Below are 19,010 nucleotides of genomic sequence, written 5' to 3' on the forward strand. Positions count from 1 at the left end.
CAGGATTTTCCAAAATTAGAATTATTCGCTATTAGAACAGCTTTAAAGGATAGCCTTTTTCTATCGTCGTGCTCCCGGACTGATTCATTGAAACCGGTGAGGCTGGTTCATTTCTCCCACACCCCCAAACGCAAACACATACAATATATCGAACTTTAGACATTTTATATATTCACTTACACACATAATTGTAAATATTGGTATCTGATGCACTGCAGTTTCTATTTTTGTACAATACATGTGAGCTACTTCTGTGGTTTGTTCGCATCTACGAATGTTAGGTGCTAACCGCGGTACGTTCGTATCTGTGCAAATTTGTTACTTGAATGTTCATAAGGGGGTATACATATAGAATACAGCGGGTACAGAACGTATTCAGACCCCTTAACTTTTTCACTTTTTGTTATATTGCAGCCATTTGCTAAATGCAAATTATTTTTGTAACCTTGGTTAGATCTGTGCCTTGCCACAATTCTGTCTCTAAACTCTTCAGGAAGTTCCTTTGACCTCATGATTCTCATTTGCTCTGACATGCATTGTGAGCTGTAAGGCCTTATATAGACAGGCTTTCCTAATCACAGCTGGACTCAAATGAAGGTGTAAAACCATCTCAAGGATGATCAGAAGAAATGGACAGCGCCTTAGTTAAATATATTAGTGTCACAGAAAAGGGACCGAATATTTACAGTAGGCCCATGTCATATTTCAGTTTTTCTTTTTTAATAAATCTGCAAAAATCTAAACAATTCTGTGTTTTTTCTGTCAATATGGGGTGCTGTGTGTACATTAATGAGGGGGAAAATATTTAAATGATTTTAGTAAATAGCTGCAATATAACGAAGAGTGAAAAATTTAAGGGGGTCTGAATACTTTCTGTACCCACTGTATATACTGTACAGTTAAACCCTGGATTGTGAAAAGCGAATTTCCCCATATGAAATAATTGAAAATCAGATTATTCGTTCCACAACCTGAAAATATACATAGCTATAAAAACAATGAATACAAAATAAAAAGTAAAAATAAAAAAAGTAATCTGCAATTCTATTCAATTCTGCAGTAATCAAGCCATCCTCATTTGGGTGATAACAGATAGAAATTATATAACATCATGTGTGTTATGCAGCTGAAAGTTTAATATAACAATATAATAAAACTCAGCCTAATGTCACCTCAGCGACTCCTTAAAATATGTTACAAAGTTCTGATCCAGAAGAAAATCTTTCTGCTAATAATTACATCACATTTGTACTTGAAAAACTAATCCCTTCTGAATAGGACTGATGACTTTCCCTGTGTAGATCACTGTGCGGTTCTACACAGGACCTTTAAAGGTTCTTTCTGTATACTATTTTTCTGTCTTTTTTTTTTTTTTTTTTTTGTAAAGCACAATAACCACCAAGTGTATTTCTACGGTTTGGGACGCGCCCATGTTTTCTAGGGCTTTTCGCGGCTTTTCATGTAGGGGAGAAGTGTGCGCGCGGGTGCGAAATAGGGCGCGCTCTTCGTGATCGCAGGAAGTGATGCAGTACACGGAGATAAATCTATAAATCGGGAGGTGAAACATGAAGATGCTCACCTGGCGACACGTTTGGGGTTTTACTACACGCGGGGTGTAATCGAGGAGGTGAAATGGATCCTTCTAGAAGAACCGAGAGCGACTGGCAAGGGCTAGTGAACGAGGTGAGAGCGGAGGAGAGTGCGCATCGCCGCCGCCAGTCAGCTGGGCACTGGGAATAAAAACAGTTATTTATTTACAGACAGAGCCAGGGAGATCGGATTATACACTAATCACGACATCAGATCCAACAAAAACGGCGATGTCTTTAATTGCTACATTTAATTGCTTTTGTTTTACACCTGTAATGTTATTAAGGACGCAGAGGTGACGCACAGCGCTGTCTGTCTGTCTGCATCACGACTTTATACATCATCATCAACATAGAGACATGCACAAAAACAGAAAATTTTGATTACACACAGAGAAACGAGGAAAAAAAGCCACTGAAGCAGATTATAGAAATCTCCATCATGGCTATTAGTCACACACACACACACACACACACACACACATAAGGAGCTGAAGTACTCTTCTGCAAATCTGTTGTACCTATGGTCTTAAAAGAAGATGATGTTTAAATGATTAAAAAAAGGCATTTAGATTATGGTTTTTCATTGATCTGGGGTTCATTTATAAAATGCAGACACCTTGCTTGAAATGGGTAATTTCTTCAAAAGAAAAAATATATATATATTTCAAAGTAGAGCTGCATGGTGGATTAGTGGCTAGCACTGTCGCATTGTACCGCCAGGCTCCGGGTTCGATTTCCGTCTGGTCTGTGTGCATGGAGTTTGCATGTTCTCCCTGTGCTTGGTGGGTTTTGTTCTTGGAACCCCGGTTTCTTCCCACAGTCCAAAGACATGCCAGGAAGGCTATCTGGAGTTTCTGAATTGCTTGTGGTAGCAAGTTGGCTTAGTGATTATGCCTGTCGCCTTGCACATATTGGGTCCAGGCTCGATTCCTGCATTGGGGTCTGTGTGCATTTGGGCCTGGGGTAGCTCAGTCGTTAAGGTATTGGACTACGGTTCGGAAGATCCCAGGTTCAAACCCCACAACCACCAAGTTGCCACTGTTGGGGCCCTTGAGAGAGGCCCTTAACTGCTCAGATGTTTAATGATATAAAAACGTAAGTCGCTCTGGATAAGAGCGTCTTCCAAAATGCCTAAATGTAAATTTAGTTTGCATGTTCTCCCTGTGCTTTATGGGTTAACTCTGGGTTCTCTGGTTTCCTCCAACAGTCCAAAGACATGCAGATTAGGTTAATTGGCGTTCCCGAATTGCCCGTAGTGTGTAAATGAGCGGGTTTATGGACTGCAATGGATTGACACCATGGTTCAGGGTGTACCCTGCTTCACATTAGTCTCCTGGGATAGGCTCCAGGGCCCCCTGCGACCCTGTACACAGGATAAAGCAATATAGATGATGAGTGAGTGAGTAAGGCTTTAAAGGTCCAATACAAATTCCTACAAAAGATGTTCCTTTATGGCACCCGGATTATGAGAAGGGGGAAAAAACTGACTTGTTTACTGATGGATACAAAAAAATATCCAAATAAACACATCAGACACATTTAAAACCATATCTAGCTCATCTGCTTCACATCTTGGGTAACGTTAATGATCTCGTTAATGATAAACGATGTTAATCCCATGCAGGAGTTACATTGCAGTAAAAATGCTTTTACGGTAATAATGGTAAAATCTGATTGGTTAATAAAAAGTAAAAATCAGCTCATTACACTGATACAACCATATTGTTCCTTGCTTAGTTGTTTCATATATCATTTACATTGTAGCGATTTCTTTAAATTCAAACAAACTGAAATTTAGTATGTATAAACATTTAGAACTAGGCGGTAAAAATGATAGAGATCCGCTTACCATGTTTGATTGAATTAAATAATGTTACCTATGATTTAAACATAGTACACATACAGAAGCTTGTGGATCCATTGATTAATGTAAAAGTATAAAAAATGACTAAAGTTTGTTTAAATCGTTTCAAGATAAAAATGTATTGCATGTGTGGTACATGTTTGTATAATTAAAAAATCAGGACATGAGCTAGGGTTAAATATAGTATAAAAGTCCCTGGATAATGTTTTAAAACTCACACAGCCTGATTTACAAACCTAATTTACAGACCTAATACTTACAAACCTGCCTTTATGTTACTATCCTCATCACTGCTGGATTTTTTTTAATATCTGTAAAGTATCTGTCTTTCTGTCTTTTTTCCCCTTTCTATTTTCTTTCTTTATTTCAAGCTTTACAGTGTATTTTTTATTCATTATGGGTCTTGTTGAACCCTGAGGCCATAACATACATACACCTGCCTGCTCAGCTCATGTCACATAATGAACAGCCACAACTCTTCCACAGAAACACAGGCCAGCGTGTGTGTGTGTTTGTGTGTGTGTAACTGTTCTCCTGTTTCTGTCAGTTCTGCCCTGAGGGATAATTGCTATTTAATTGAATGCTTCCCTTCTGCCCTCAGTTCCTGGTGTGTAAGAGAAAGCTGGAGAGTAAGAAAGAGGCGCTGCTGATTCTGTCCAAAGAACTGGATACCTGCCAGCAGGAGCGCGATCAGTTTAAACTAATGGCCAATCAGCTGCGAGAGCGCCACCAAGGGCTGAAAAAAAAATACAGAGAGCTGATCGTAAGTGATTCAGCTTTATTCTATTCATCGTCTTAAGATCACATTTACATTTTAACATTAAAAATAAATGCACAGAACACAGTAAGTCAAGTTTATATGCAAATCTGTTAATTCACAGATGTGTATGAGTCACTTGTGCTCCTGTGGTTTTACTAAAAAAAAACATGCATCGACTTATAGATTAACTGACTCTGAGCTCACCCGGCGCGCTGACTCTGAGCTCACCCGGCGCGCTGACTCTGAGCTCACCCGGCGCGCTGACTCTGAGCTCACCCAACATGCTGACATTCTGCTCTGACTTTCTGATCTAATGTATTGCCTCATTGATTTACTGACACCCTGATTCTCTGCTTCATAATTATCCTGACACACCACTTTATTGATATACTAATTTCCCGATAAACTTATGCACTGATTCACAGTTCTTCTGACTCGGTGATTGACTGATGTATTGACACACTGACTCGTTAACTACCTACTGACTTACTAATTCACTAATATATTTCGGAATGATTTACAGCTCATCTGCTGCATTGACTTACCAGTGTAAGTACTTTACTGGCTCTCTGATTTACTGATGTTCTAATTCACTGGCTCACTGATGTACTGACACTTTGGTTCATCGATATACAGTTTTCTTTAATACGTTGATTCACAGATTCTCTGACAAGTTGACTTACTAATTCACTGATGTGCTGATTCTCTAAAAAATTGTTTCATGCTTGATATGATTCACCAGTGCACACTAATGAACTAATGCACTGATATGGAGGTTTGCTCTGGCACTCTGAAAAAAAGTATTCACGTATTTAGCTGCAGAATTTCCCCTCAAGTAAAATATGTCAGTTGAACAAAAAAATCTTATCATCATATCAATACATAACAACTACATGAATATTTTCTTAGTGCACAGATTTACATTTCACTACTGCCTGCCTTGGTGGTTCTTCACATTGCATTGATTCACAGGTTTACAGATGTAGTGACTCACAGTGTTCTTTTGTTTTTCAGGATGGTGACCTGACATTACCCCCAGAAAAAAGGACCCAAGTGTGTATCGTCCGTCTCTGCCTCATTTTAAGAAGCTGATAATAGTTAGTTACAGTAAAATTCTGTATAACAGTTCTGTAGTTAATGCCCTTGCATTCGTGATGGAGTCGGTGTGGTGTGTGAATGTTCTGTAGGTGAATTTGGCACAACTGCTGCGTGATGCTCAGGAGAAGAACAGGAATCTAAGTGATGAACTGAAAGAGCTGAACCAGCGATTAGTAGAGGTTCAAGGTGACAACAAGGTACACACTCCACATTCAGCACTCAGTAACAGCACATAATCACCCATGCTTGCTCACACACTTTCTATTAATTTAAACTTAACTCTAACTCAAATCAAGTCAAGTAAGGAAAAGGCGGGTGAAGAAAAAGCAATTCTTTGTTAACTAATCCTGAGCGTGTCTGTGCACAGCTGCTGAGGATGACCATCGCTAAACAGCGTCTCGGTGATGTCGGAGAGGTCGGAGTTCGCCATTTTCCGGCCCATGAGAGAGAAGACCTCGTATTGCAGTTGGAAAAAGCTCAAGAGCAGGTGAGACTCATCCATCTTCTCAAACATATGAGGTCTGAGGTAGAAGATCATTACAGTGAAATTGTAACTTGTGAAAATACATCACTGGTGCATGTGTGAGAGAGAAGGAGTGGGAAAAAAAGAGCGAGATCTGCTCATAAACTGGCCATGTTCTTTTTTGTGTTTTTGAACACACCACGGCTTTGTGCAGAACTCAGAGCTGGAGCAAAGCCTGAAGGCGGCGGTAGACGAGCTGCAGGATGTCCGTGCAGAAAGAAACGTCTATCAGGAGAAAGCTCATCGTCTGAACATCGAGCTTAACCACATCCTGAGACACCACGATGGCCGAGTCATGGATGTGGACGCTCTGTGTATGGAAAACAGGCGAGTGTCGCTGTGGTGAGAGATGCGTGCTGTAGACCCTCATAAGGGAACGTTTTTTAATGACAAATATCAGAACAGGAAAGCAAACCTATCACCTGCAGTTCGAATCTACAGAACATCCACAGAATCTCTATGCCCATGTCCTCTATGTGGAAGAGGGCAGTCTTATGCTGCCCTGTGATGCATTACTTCGAACAGATGCTTCATGTGTCATGGAGTTATAGCTTTATAGCTAGTCTGTTGCTGTGGGAGCTTATCATATCAAAACAACCACAAAATGGAGAACGCTGCCTTTTTTTATTGCTTGTATTGAACTGTTTTGGCATTGCTATATAGGGAACGAATCACCAATCATCACCTGATACGATATTATCACGATACCTTGGTGCCGATTCGATTTATGTTGCAATTCTCTAAACATCACTATTTGTTACAATTTGAAAACCTTGAACATTTAAAAAAGTTGTAATAACTTAAAAGTTTTATACCTTAGCTTTATCCTACATTTTCATAACTGAACTAAACATGAGTAATTAAGTAAATTAAGTATGCAGGTGAATGCAGCTTAAGTGCACTTCTAATGCCCTTATAGTGATTTTTCGAGAGTAATTTGCTCTCGTGGTGTTTTTTTGTCTGGTGTAAGCGTGTGTAATAAGTGGGTTTTAGGACTACTTCGCTCGTAGAGTCCTGAGAAAAAAACTTAACGGAGGCTTTTTACCGTAAGCGACTTTTGACTTTTGATTTTATGATTCAATAAAAATGTGCTTCTGTTGCACCACTAGGAAGTTCATGCACTCCCCACAGAATTGGTTATGTTCAAAGTGATCACTCATTGCTTATCAAGCCAAAAAAACTGGTGATATTTTCTTTTCCCCATCTCTATTGCTAATACAACGTCATGACCAAAATCAACATTTCAGTTTAAGTTATATTTCTGATAGGCGGCACGGTGGTGTAGTGGTTAGCACTGTCGCCTTGCACCTCCAGGGTCCGGGTTTGATTCCCCGGCAGGCTCGATTCCCGTCTCTGTGTGCATGGAGTTTGCATGTTCTCCCCGTGCTTGGTGGGTTTCCTTCGGGTACTTTCCTCTTATAGTCCAAAGATATGCAGCTAATTAGGCTAATTGCCAATAGTGTGTGAATGCGTGTGTGAGTGTATGTGTGTGTGCCCTGCGATGGATTGGCACTTTGTCCAGGGTGTACCCTGCATCGTACCCTAAGCCTCCTGGGATAGGGTTCAGGTTCGCGCGACCCTGAATACAGGATAAAGCTGATGCTATTTCTGATGCAATTCCATCATATGATATTTCTGATGCTATTCCATCGTTCACTGATGGTAACAACGCACCATTAAGGCTGTTTTCACATTGGCCACGATTGCTCCCTCTGACCCACTGGCCAGCATTGACATTAGTTTTGTTCTCCATTATGTGGTACATATTTACACTTTCCGATACAGCAGATGGCAGTATGCACCTGCTTGTTTTGTGAACCGCTATAAAACACATATGAAGAAGAAAATGAGGAGGTTAACCTTTGTTCTACACCTAACATTATTGATATCTTGGAAAAAAAAATACCAAGAGTAACGCTCTCGCGTGCTTCAAGTTCAAGTAGGCTTTCATTGTAATTTCAACCATATACTGTACAGTACTGTACACAGTCCAACGGAACAACCTTCCTCCAGGACCAAGGTGCTACATGCAATATAAATAAACAACATAAATGAACAAAAACTAACTAGCTAACTAAGAAACATAATTAGCTGACTAGCTGAGACAAGACGAATTAACTTTTTTAAGTTAACAGAAAAACTATCTAAGTTCTATACAAAAGGGACAACATAAAGTGCATGTGCAAATGTGCAGACGAGCGACAAAGTGACCGCGACAACATGACACAATTCAATACTTCATGGTGATGAGGTAATGAGTTGAGGTAGTGGGAGGAAAAACCGTAAACATTCCTTGTAAGTGGCAGCAAAGATAAAATAGTTTTGTGCAAGTAACAAGTAATTATTGGGCAAAAAAGCATTTACATGTTGGTGTGTACAATTTTTAGATGGTTGTTGATCAGTGGGTTTCCACATGTGTGTTTTATTAGTTCACTTCAGTTTATCAGTTCAGTCAGTATGGACAAAGTAAAGTATGCTTTCCTACTTCACCAGCTATGGCTATGTAGGTCAGAAAATGAGATTAGCATGTGCTACGCTCACATGGAGATTTCGAAGGAAACAGACGAAACTGATGATGTTGTGTAAACGGCAAGTACGATTGGCTTCCATATCAGATTCGATGCATGCACAAGTACTCCATACATATCTAAAGACTTTTTCATCATATTTGATTGTGTTCTCACTGATCAAAGTAAACCAGACATTGGGGTCAAGTTTTCTCGGAAACGATCCCACGGCCCTAATGTGAAAACACCCTAAGAGCCATCTTGAGAACATGAGGCTACCGCACATACCAGTGATATCAGTCTTGATTGTGTTCTGCAGATACCTTCATGAGCGCTTTGTACAGCTTCAGGATGAAGTCTCTCTCCTCAAAACTAATTTAATGAAGTACAAAGTAAGTGAATTACAACATAATTAGCAGTGTTGGGGGCCGTTACTTTTTAATGTAACTTGTTACATTACAAAATTACTATCATTAAAAAGTAATCAGTTACATTACAGCGTTACTTTCTGATAAAAGTAACTAGTTAGAGTACTTCCCATTGCAGAAAATAAAAACTCCTTTGTGATTCCTCATGCATGTTGTTTTAGACCTTTATAATTATTCTACCATCATCATTCAGCGAAGTTTGGCCCATAATCTGTTAACTACTAATACCCTTATCTCACCTACGCGGTTTCACGCAGTGGCCGTAAGTACGGTTCATCATGATTCACCGCGAGTTTTGGCGCTGTGATTAGGTTTACATCTCTCAACGCGTTGGTCCTCGCATAGTCAAACCGCATAGGTGAGATAGGGGTATAACAGCAGGAATAACAGAGGCGGGCGGGTTGTCGGGGACGGGGCTTGTAGGACGACTTACACACACACACACACACGCACACAATAACGGATTGGGAATGCCTGCTGTCTGGCTCACGGATTGCATAAATTGTTGGAATAACGGATTACATTTTTAAAAAAGTAACTAAATAACTGAGTACTTAAATGATGGACCTAACAAGTTAGATTACTCGTTACATCAAAAAAGTAATCCAAGTACTCTAACTCGTTACTTTATAACGCATTACACCCAACACTAATAATGAGACATACTTATAATTAGCACATTCGTTGTTCTTATTTCTCCTGCTTATGTTTGTTCACAGAGTGCACTGGAGAGTAAGAAGAACTGTAAAGTGTATGGCAAGGCCAACAGCAGTGCACTAACAGGAGTGCTCTCAGCTAAACAAGGTACTGAATTAGACACAGCCTGAGACAAAGTACTTCATCTATCGTGATTACTTTATACACACTGTTTGTAAGGTGAATTATACAGAATCAAATAACTAATAAGCAGGTAGACCCCAGAGAGTCTAGCGTGCACTTCACATGATCTTGGTTGTGTAAAGGACCTCTGCAGAGTACCTCATCATGTTTTTTGCTTAAAGGGGCACTTGTTTATGTAGGGGAACCCACAGGGCACTGCATATTATTGTCACCACTGGAAGAGGCCCAGTCTCATAGAAACACTGGAGGTCATGTAGAGTTTTTCTTTTTTGCACTTAAAGAAATGGTAGCTGGGACACCATCACATATGCTTTTTTGAAGAGGAACCCTAAAAAGCACTTTGTCATGTTTTCTTGCATGTTGCGGCACCCTAGAGGGCATGTCATCTAATTAGTTTGCGTATACAGGGGACCCTAGAGGGCACTTGATCGTGTTCCTCCAATTTTGAAAGGCAGGAATTAAGGCATTTCATTACATCTTCTCCATGGATTAGCACTCTAGAGGGTACTTATGAAATTGCATCCTTCCAGGTAGGGGCATCCTTGAGAGCACTTCCTTACATTTTCTCACAGGTAGAGATATCCTCAAAGACACTTCGTTACATTTCATCACAGGCAGAGGCATCCTAGTAGACAGTTCCTCACATTTTCTCCCAGGTAGTGATGGAAATTTTCTCATACTTAAGGGCATCCTTAAGGAATCTTCATCATGTTTTTTTTTTCAGGTAGTGGTATACTACAGTGGCGTTCATCACATTTTTGTGTGCAGTTCAGGAGCTGCTGCTGTCCGAGGAGAATGGGTGTAGTCTGCCCGTGACGCCGCAATCCATCAGTGACCTGAAGTCTTTAGCCACAGCACTGCTGGAGACGATTCACGAGAAGAACATGGTCATTCAGCACCAACGCCAGACCAACAAGTGAGTATCCTTACCTAACTGATGAGATACAGAGTGTCTGTGGCTTCTGTCCTTAAATAGATAAACTCCAGTGCTAAATTTAGTGTCTGAAAAAATTGAAGAAGGTTTTGAGGAACTGGGGCAGTTTTTATTCAGAAATTTTGGTGATGACTGACACCCATATTGACTGATATTGACACTTTTTATTACACTTCTTTGTTTGTATTATTTCCAGGCAAAGGCTGAATAAATAAAACATGTTCCTGGTGCGTGACAATGTGTGAAGTGACTGTTTGTTTGTTGTGTGTGGTGTACAGGATTCTGGGTAACAGAGTAGCAGAACTGGAAGGGAAGCTGAAAGCACTGGAGATGTCTGGTGTGTGGAGTTTGCCTGGTACGTGTACAATCAGTGAGGCTTCTGATAAATACTATGAACTGCATATTTTGCATTATATCTTTAATTGTGTTAATCTTTGTTATTTGTAATCGCATCTGGTACATATATAATTTTATACCTGTTAAAATTCTGTTAAATGCTAAGAGTTGTTGAGAGTTAAGCTGTGTGCTATGAATGAATGTTTTTTGAGATATGATTTCTGTCCTGTGACTGTCATGTCTTTTGTAACCCGCGTGTATTCTCTCTTGTTTTCTATCCTTTCCTGTCCTGATGAAACCTAGGCCTTACCTATAACGTGTCTGTTGGACTTGGGAGTATGTTTTCTCTTCTGCTTCTGTATTTATTTTATTTGATCATAAGTTCATGTTTATTAGCAAACCTGCCATGTCTAACTTGTTAATTTTGCTATATTAACCTGCAGTTGTAGTTAGTGGTGAGAATTAGTAAAGTTTAATTGATTAATTAATTGATTAATTAACAGGAGGAAGAGATGTGATCATTCTGAGTGAACACCAGCAGGTCCAGACGTCGGTGGGAGAGGTGTTGCAGTTACAGTCCGGCTCTGTAGGTGAGGCCATTCGCTAGTCCTGAACAAACACCATTTATTATCAACAGATTATGATTTGCTTTTAAAATTTAACTAGTTATTTTGCTTCACCAACACATATCGTTCTGCCCCTGGTGGAACTAAATAACCTCGAGTTAGTGACCGACAATTAGTGTAATTAACAGGGGGGAAAGTAGTTTTTTCTAGTTCATATTCTCGCTGGTACAGTGACACCTCGGATTACAAGTGACATGGTTTGCAAGTGTTCCGCAAGACAAGCGAAGATTTGTAATAAATTTTGACTTGAAAAACGAGCATTGTCTTGGTTAACGAGTGCAGTGTAAAGTGCAGGTTCATTTGTTTGTTTTACATTACAGCAGTGATTCCGTTATTAAGCGCTCACATCAGTGTCATTAGCGATAATCCTTTGCTAATTTTTCCAACAAAACAGTCTTTCCGTTAATGTGTTTTATGTGAAATTTAAATAAGAAAAGTTTACTGTGTAATAAAGGTTTATTAGAAGGTTAAAAATCCATTTTCTACCTCGGCCTCGCTTTTGTGTGTGCGTGCGCGTAATTTGACACTGTGCCGGTTCACACACACTCTCTTTTGGGACTGGAGGGACTTTACACACATACACACAGCGCCTGCGCGCATAAACGGAAACGCTTATCTGTCTGGATTTATTTTTAGGTAGGTTGATTTGTTTTATTTTTACTTAATATTTTGTGTTAATTATTTTTATGTATTTATTTTTTTGGGCTGTGGAACGAATAATTTGAGTTTTCATTATTTCTTATGGGAAAATTAAATTTGGTTTACGAGTGTTTTGGAATACAAGCCAACTTCCGGAACGAATTATGCTCGTAATCCAAGGTTCCACTGTACTATGTAGTCAAAAAGTGAGGAGAATAAACCATGGAGGTGGTGGAAAGTCCTGAGAAACTTACAGGATATATTTCCACATATTTCACTTTAGATTATCAGCTCCGTTAAATTCCCGGGTTTCTGGGTTGAATCCCACAAGACGTTAAATGCAAAGACTATGTCGACTATGTAGAGCGTGCAATCTATTGTTCCACACACAGAGAGGGATTCGAGATTCAAGACACCTGGGACACAGAGTGATGCATATAGTTAAGTGGCCCAGTGCTGTTATTCTGTACATCATCACCCATGGAATGCCTCTCGTCCAAACAGATTACTTTGTTGGAACTAAGTGTTATAGAATAATAGGTTAGATCATGTTGTATCTGCAAAGTGATTTTTTTATTGAACCTGAAAGTGTGCAAATTAGCACGTCTGGGAGTTTTAGTAATGAGACTGTTTGTAATTATTTAGTACATGTGTTCTTTACACGAAGCACCGACACTGGAGAGGCCTTACATAAAAGTTACATAAGCGCCTCCTTACTGATTAACTACTACTACAGAAACGATCATTTATAAGATGAACACTGTGATATAAACTTGAGATCTTCATATATATCACACGGTGATCATGTCTTTGCAGGCGACGAGGAGATCGTGACTGGAGAAGAAGTGACAGAAGACACGACTCTCACTGCTGAGGATGTTTCCAGACCTCATCATCATCATCATCAGCAGCAGCAACATCATCATCATCATACGTCGCTCTGCTTAGAAAATACGCACACACCCAGATCCAGCAGACATCTCACTACAAAAACCAGCACCAGCTCTCAGAAGAGTCCTGTGGAGAGAGTGAGACATGGTTACGAGCCAGAAACATTAAACGATAATGAAGATCTGGCAACGTGGAAAAATGGGAGCACAGGTGGAAAAGAAGCAGAAGATGCTGGGAAAGAGGGCGGAGCTACAGGCACATGTTCTGAGGACAGTCCTGATATTCAGGACGGATCAGAGAGAGACCTAACCAATGTGTCGGTGTGTAATGAGGACTGCACAGAACTGTCTGATCCTAGAACAGTGGAGAGCACAGGGAACGTGACGAGTGAGGAAACGGAAACAAAATGTCCAGATCAAAGCACATAGATCACAGAACTCTTAAAGAAATGCTGCAGTTAAACACACTTGAAGCTTCTATGGGTTTAGCACAGTTTATGCAGTATTACCACAGTATCTTTACTAAACATCAGATTTCTCCACAGTGTTCAAGCACAAACGTCTTAAAAATACAATTCTTTTTATTTGTGTTTTTTTTTTTTTGTTAACATATCTGAGAGAAAGGTTTTTCTCTCGTGTCATGGTACACTGTCTGCAAAGAATCAACATGATAGATAGATAGATTTATGGCTAATAATTTACACTAGACATAAAAAGTATCTTCTGCAAACAAGTCTGGCTGCGTTGTATACTTACTTTCAGGTGCTGAAGACACTAACATGACAAACCTTTAAAATTGTGACACTATCTCAGGTGCATTCACACTACTGATCACTGGATGATGTTTAAATTCTTAACAATGATGTGCCATTTGCGAGTCGACTTTGATGTGAGCCAACTTGCACACGAGGTGTTTTTTTTTGGGGGGGATTGGAAAAATATATCAAGTTCACAAACTGGACATTTGGGAAACTAAAAGAGTCAATGATTAATAAGGAGTTTAAAGAATATATATATATATATATATATATATATATATATATATATATATATATATATATATATATATATATATATATATATTTAAAAGCTGAATTTTGTGTGTGCAGGGGGGAATTTTCAATATCCATCTTCTCACAGTATATATATTAGCATTTTAACACAAACTATAATGGAAATAAGATAAAAGACTCTGATGCATTTTTTCCTTATAGTTTCGGTTAAAAGAGAAATATTCACACTTCTTGTGCCAGTTGGACCTAATCTTGTCTTAAATGATGTCTGGATCTGTCAGGCTAAAGCAGCTACTCGTTAATGAGAGCTTACAGCTACCAGTTTAGCATGGATAAAGCAAGTCTGTACACAAGACCCAGACGACATGATGGAGAAGAAACTGGCTGATCTACCTAAATTCTCTGTCTATTTTAAGGCGTCTTACATTAAATTACATTACATTAAATTTTTAACAAACAAAAAAATGAAATGTGTGGAAGCTGTGCTTATTGTGTGTGAGGATGTTTAAGTCAAAGCTGAACTTTTGATTGTGAAACTCCCTTTATTTCCCTGTATAATCTCCTTAAGTCAAGTTAAGTAAGCTTTTGTCATTTCAAACATACAGTACCACATAAAGTAACAAAACTAGCTGAGAACTTTAGAAAAATACAACATAAAGTGCTCTTGTGCAAATGTGCAAACAGTAACAAACATGACACATTATAATAAATACCCTGTCACAATGTGACATTGAATTTGATTTTGAATTTTAAATAGATTGAGACAGTGTAAATAATTTGTCTATGAGATGGCAAAAGCAGTAAACATTTCGTGTTGTAATAACAGCAAAGAAAAAGTTTTTGTGCAAATAGAAGCACTAAATATTTAGCAAAAAAACAATTGTGCCAAAAAAAATTGCCATGGTGTTCATCTGAGTGAGTATATTTATTAGTCCAGTCCCATTGTATTGATTAGTTGAATGGCTTTTGGGATGTCTGGATGCGAGGGCTCCGATCGCTTCGGTGGCTTTTTCCCGATAGCAAGAAGGTGAAGAGTATGTGTGAGGGATTTGTCTGATCAGCCACAATGCTGGTGGCTTTGCAGATGCAGCGTGTAGTGTACAGTAGATGTCTGTGATGTAGGGATATTCTTTCTGTCTTCTGTCTGAGACGGTACAATTCTCAAACCAGACAGTGATGCAGCTGCTCAGGATGCTCTCGATAGTCCCTCTACAGAAAATGTTGAGAATTGCTTCAGAGACATGCTGAAAATCTTTACCTTCATTGTGGTAAGTTATCGCACAAGTCTGTTTTGGATTATTTAAGGATTGTGTACAGAGTGTGTTGTGATCTATAACAGCATATTCTTGAAGTACTTTATTCCTCTTACAAGGTGTTACGTACTTAATTTCCTGTTTTAAATCACCCCTTCTGACCAATCAGAACCCAGCATTCAGGAGCATCTGGACAAATCTGAAGGAGGAATAAAGCTTTACGCAACACTATGGTTATGTTGTAAACCTTTACTATGTATTTCACACACACCTGAGTTCTAGTGCGGAATGATTCTGGTTTTCTTATTTTCTCATTTCATGCCTATTATCCAACTCTTGTGTGTTTTTGTTTTTGTCTTTTCAGTTTCTCCTGAGGGCGTGACTGTAACACTCGTGTTTACTGCATCATGTTTATCCCTGAGGATGATTTTACGTACGCAGGATTCAGTCTGTTTTAATGAAATCCCGATGTCATCGTAGTGTGAGTCATTTTGCCCACTACAGGAAAAAACAATGGAGGGATTTTGTTTCTATCACGCCAAGGAACAGGGACATGTCACGACAGAGATCAGGATATGCTTCATGATTAAAGATTAAAATCAAAATAATTCCTCCAGAGGGGGAAAAGTGATGCCTTAAAACATAAACATGAAACATCTTGAACATTAAATTGGGTAGAAAATGCTAACGTGTGTCAGGTGAAATTAAACAAGCATGGTAGCTTAATGGTGTGAACATTAATTTGTGCATTTTATATCCACTGTTTCAATCAGGGAAACAGAGGAGAACAGAAATAAATGCAACATTATAGTCATTTTGTTTTAATCCTGGTATTTATGAGTCCCAAAATTTGTTCTTGATGCATCCCTGATTCAATCCCAAGTTAGTTTCTTATATAGTGCAGCAATCCAGAAATGTAAGGGCTAACATGTTCTTCATTCAAGATACAAGATGCCTTGCTTGTGTATCATCACGGGGTAACTCAGTATGCCTGGAGGAGACACCAATCATCCCCTTTTTATACTTATGAGAGAGACATTGGCTGATTTCAATTATTTGACAAGGGACAGAGTTAGGTATTGTTCAGACTGCCAGCCTAAATCTGATTTTTAGTATATCCAATTTGGAATCAGTTTGAAATCCAATTGCTTTCATGTAGTCTGAACACAGTGAATCTGATTTTTGCAAATCCAATATAAACCACATCCAGAGGTGGTTGAAATCAGATTTGAATCAGATTCCTAAAGGTGTGTCTTAGTCTGGAGGCTCTACCCACTTAAAGTCGGATTTCAAACTGTGCATTATGTCATTCGCAACCTGACATGGTTTAAATCCACACAATCGCATGGTATTGGCATGGATGCGCGGTTTAAAAAGTTATATTGCCTTAGTTTAAGAGTTTGCAAAGGGCCGTTATCTGCTTTTGGCTTATCACCCCCAAGTAAGTAAAAGCTGCTTCCCTGTGCAACTAAATTAACCATGTTTTCCAGAAGACTGACTAAGTATGTTAATGGAGTTAAGTCTGATAGCACTTTAGGAGGATTCTTCAGATCAGGCAAAGCTGAAGGTAATGTACAGAAACATTACCTCTATATGAGGAAATATAGTGTGTGAGCCTCCTGCGTCATTATTCAATTTTTCAATTCAATTCAATTTTATTTATATAGCGCTTTTAACAATGGTCATTGTCCCAAAGCAGCTTCACAAAAAAAAAAAAAATAAAGATTTTTTTTTTTTTTTTTTTTTTTTAAGAAAAGAAAATATTTGGAAGTGTGTATGTGTGAGAAAAATGTGTCTAGATAATAATTAAATGAATGAATGATGAATGAAATGTCTCTGATGAGCAAGCCAAGGGTGACGGCGACAGTGGCAAGGAAAAACTCCCTGAGATGGCAATAGGAAGAAACCTTGAGAGGAACCAGACTCAACAGGGAACCCATCCTCATCTGGGTGATAACAGATAGAAATAACATCAAGTGTGTTGTGCAGGTGAAAGTTCAATATATCAGAAGTTGTGTAGATTCAGTTCAGCAGTAGGTGCAGAGGGCAGATGGGGTCAGATCACTGGAAGCACAGGAGCAGGATGTGTAGCTCCAGCCATCATAAAGCAGAATCTAGCTGGAGCAGGTCCTTCTCAAGATGCCTTAGAAACCTTGCAGGGTTGGCCTTTGTCTACTGAAGCTGGCACAATCTCCAGAGGATGGGTAGAAAAATACAGAAAAGATGGAGAGAATTAGCGTAGTTGCCATTCAGGATAGGTGTACTGGACTATGAGGTTATGGGATGAGTTACGCGTATGCCAGATTAAAGAGATGCGTCTTGAGTCTACTTTTGAATTGGGAAACCGTGTCTGCTCCCCGAACAGTGTCTGGAAGGCTATTCCAAAGCTTTGGAGCCAAATATGAAAATGCCCTGCCCCCTTTTGTAGATTTTAAAATTCTGGGAATTACCAGAAGTCCGGAGTTTTGTGATCTTAAGGGACGTGGTGGATTATAGCGTATCAAAAGACTGGTTAGGTATGAGGGAGCTAAACCATTTAAAGCCTTGTATGTAAGTAGTACTATTTTGTAATTAATTCTAAATTGAACAGGTAGCCAGTGCAGGGATGATAATATAGGTGTTATATGATCATATTTTCTGGATCTAGTGAGAACCCTGGCGGCTGCATTTTGGACTAACTGTAGCTTGTTTATTGAGGATGCAGGACAACCACCTAGTAATGCATTACAATAGTCCAGTCTGGAGGTCATGAATGCATGAACTAGCTTTTCTGCATCAGATATGGATAGGATACTCCTAAGTTTGGCAATAAACTTTACTACTGCATTACTACAGTAACCAATGCAGATAGGTTGACAATGTATCGGATTTGGACTGCTAGTCTGGACAGAGACAAATCTGATCTGATCACTTTCAGATAACAGTGTGAACAGTCTGTCCTGAAGATTAGATTTGTGAAAAAAAAAAAAATCAGATTTGCCTGCAGTCTGAAGATGTCCTTGTTAATGTCATTCTGCCTATCCAAAGAGCACTACAGTTAAGATCTCTTTGAGTCCAAAACATTTTGTAAGGTTTTGTATGTTCTCCCTGTGTTTGGTGGGTTTCCTGTGGGTTCTCCTGTATCCTCCCACAGTCCAAAAACATTGCAGCCTAAGAAGTAAATTGGTGCTTCTAAATTCCCTGTAGAGAAAGTGTGTGTGTGTGTGTGTGTGTGTGTGTGTGTGTATGCATGTGTGTGTGTGCGCGCTCTGCAATAGATTGGCGCCCTATCAAGGGAGAGATAGATATTAGTAAAGGGGAACAGCAGGCATGGTGATTCTTTTTTCATGTGAACACGTTATGTTTTATTCACTATTGTTCAAGGCGACCTTTCATCCATCGTTCAACTGCAATTGGAGGATTTTGTCTCTTTGTGGTGGTGACTGGTGGGTTCAATGCCAGCATGAGAGAGAAAGTAAAAATCTCTTGAATGGGCCCAAATGTAACACCAATCAGGGGTAGAAGAAATAATTTTGCATTATAAAGGTTAAACTTTGCAATTAATATGTGGGTCCATTTGCACACCTTGTTTTATTTTATAGGAAACTAAAAAGTAAATTTAAAGAATAACCCCAAATTACCGGATCGGTCGTGGCCCGGGCTAACAACAACCACCACTGGTGCTGTTGACCTACAGGGTGCTGGTGGAAATTGGGCTACTGTTGGTC

At 39.2% G+C, this 19,010-nt stretch overlaps 1 protein-coding gene across 1 annotated transcript; it reads left to right on the forward strand.

Annotated features, from left to right (window-relative positions):
• Positions 1 to 1,558: 1,558 nt before the first annotated feature.
• On the forward strand, positions 1,559 to 13,634 carry ccdc149b (coiled-coil domain containing 149b). Its single transcript, XM_053502827.1, has 13 exons — positions 1,559 to 1,683; positions 4,058 to 4,219; positions 5,231 to 5,269; positions 5,404 to 5,511; positions 5,682 to 5,801; positions 5,992 to 6,164; positions 8,664 to 8,736; positions 9,492 to 9,576; positions 10,381 to 10,528; positions 10,825 to 10,901; positions 11,186 to 11,218; positions 11,386 to 11,472; positions 12,964 to 13,634. Exons 1-13 carry the CDS (start codon positions 1,633 to 1,635, stop codon positions 13,464 to 13,466), a joined length of 1,659 nt encoding a protein of 552 aa, XP_053358802.1. The 5' UTR covers positions 1,559 to 1,632; the 3' UTR covers positions 13,467 to 13,634.
• Positions 13,635 to 19,010: the final 5,376 nt, after the last annotated feature.

This window comes from Clarias gariepinus, chromosome 8, assembly GCF_024256425.1.
Source record: "Clarias gariepinus isolate MV-2021 ecotype Netherlands chromosome 8, CGAR_prim_01v2, whole genome shotgun sequence".
In the NCBI taxonomy this organism is placed as follows: domain Eukaryota; kingdom Metazoa; phylum Chordata; class Actinopteri; order Siluriformes; family Clariidae; genus Clarias; species Clarias gariepinus.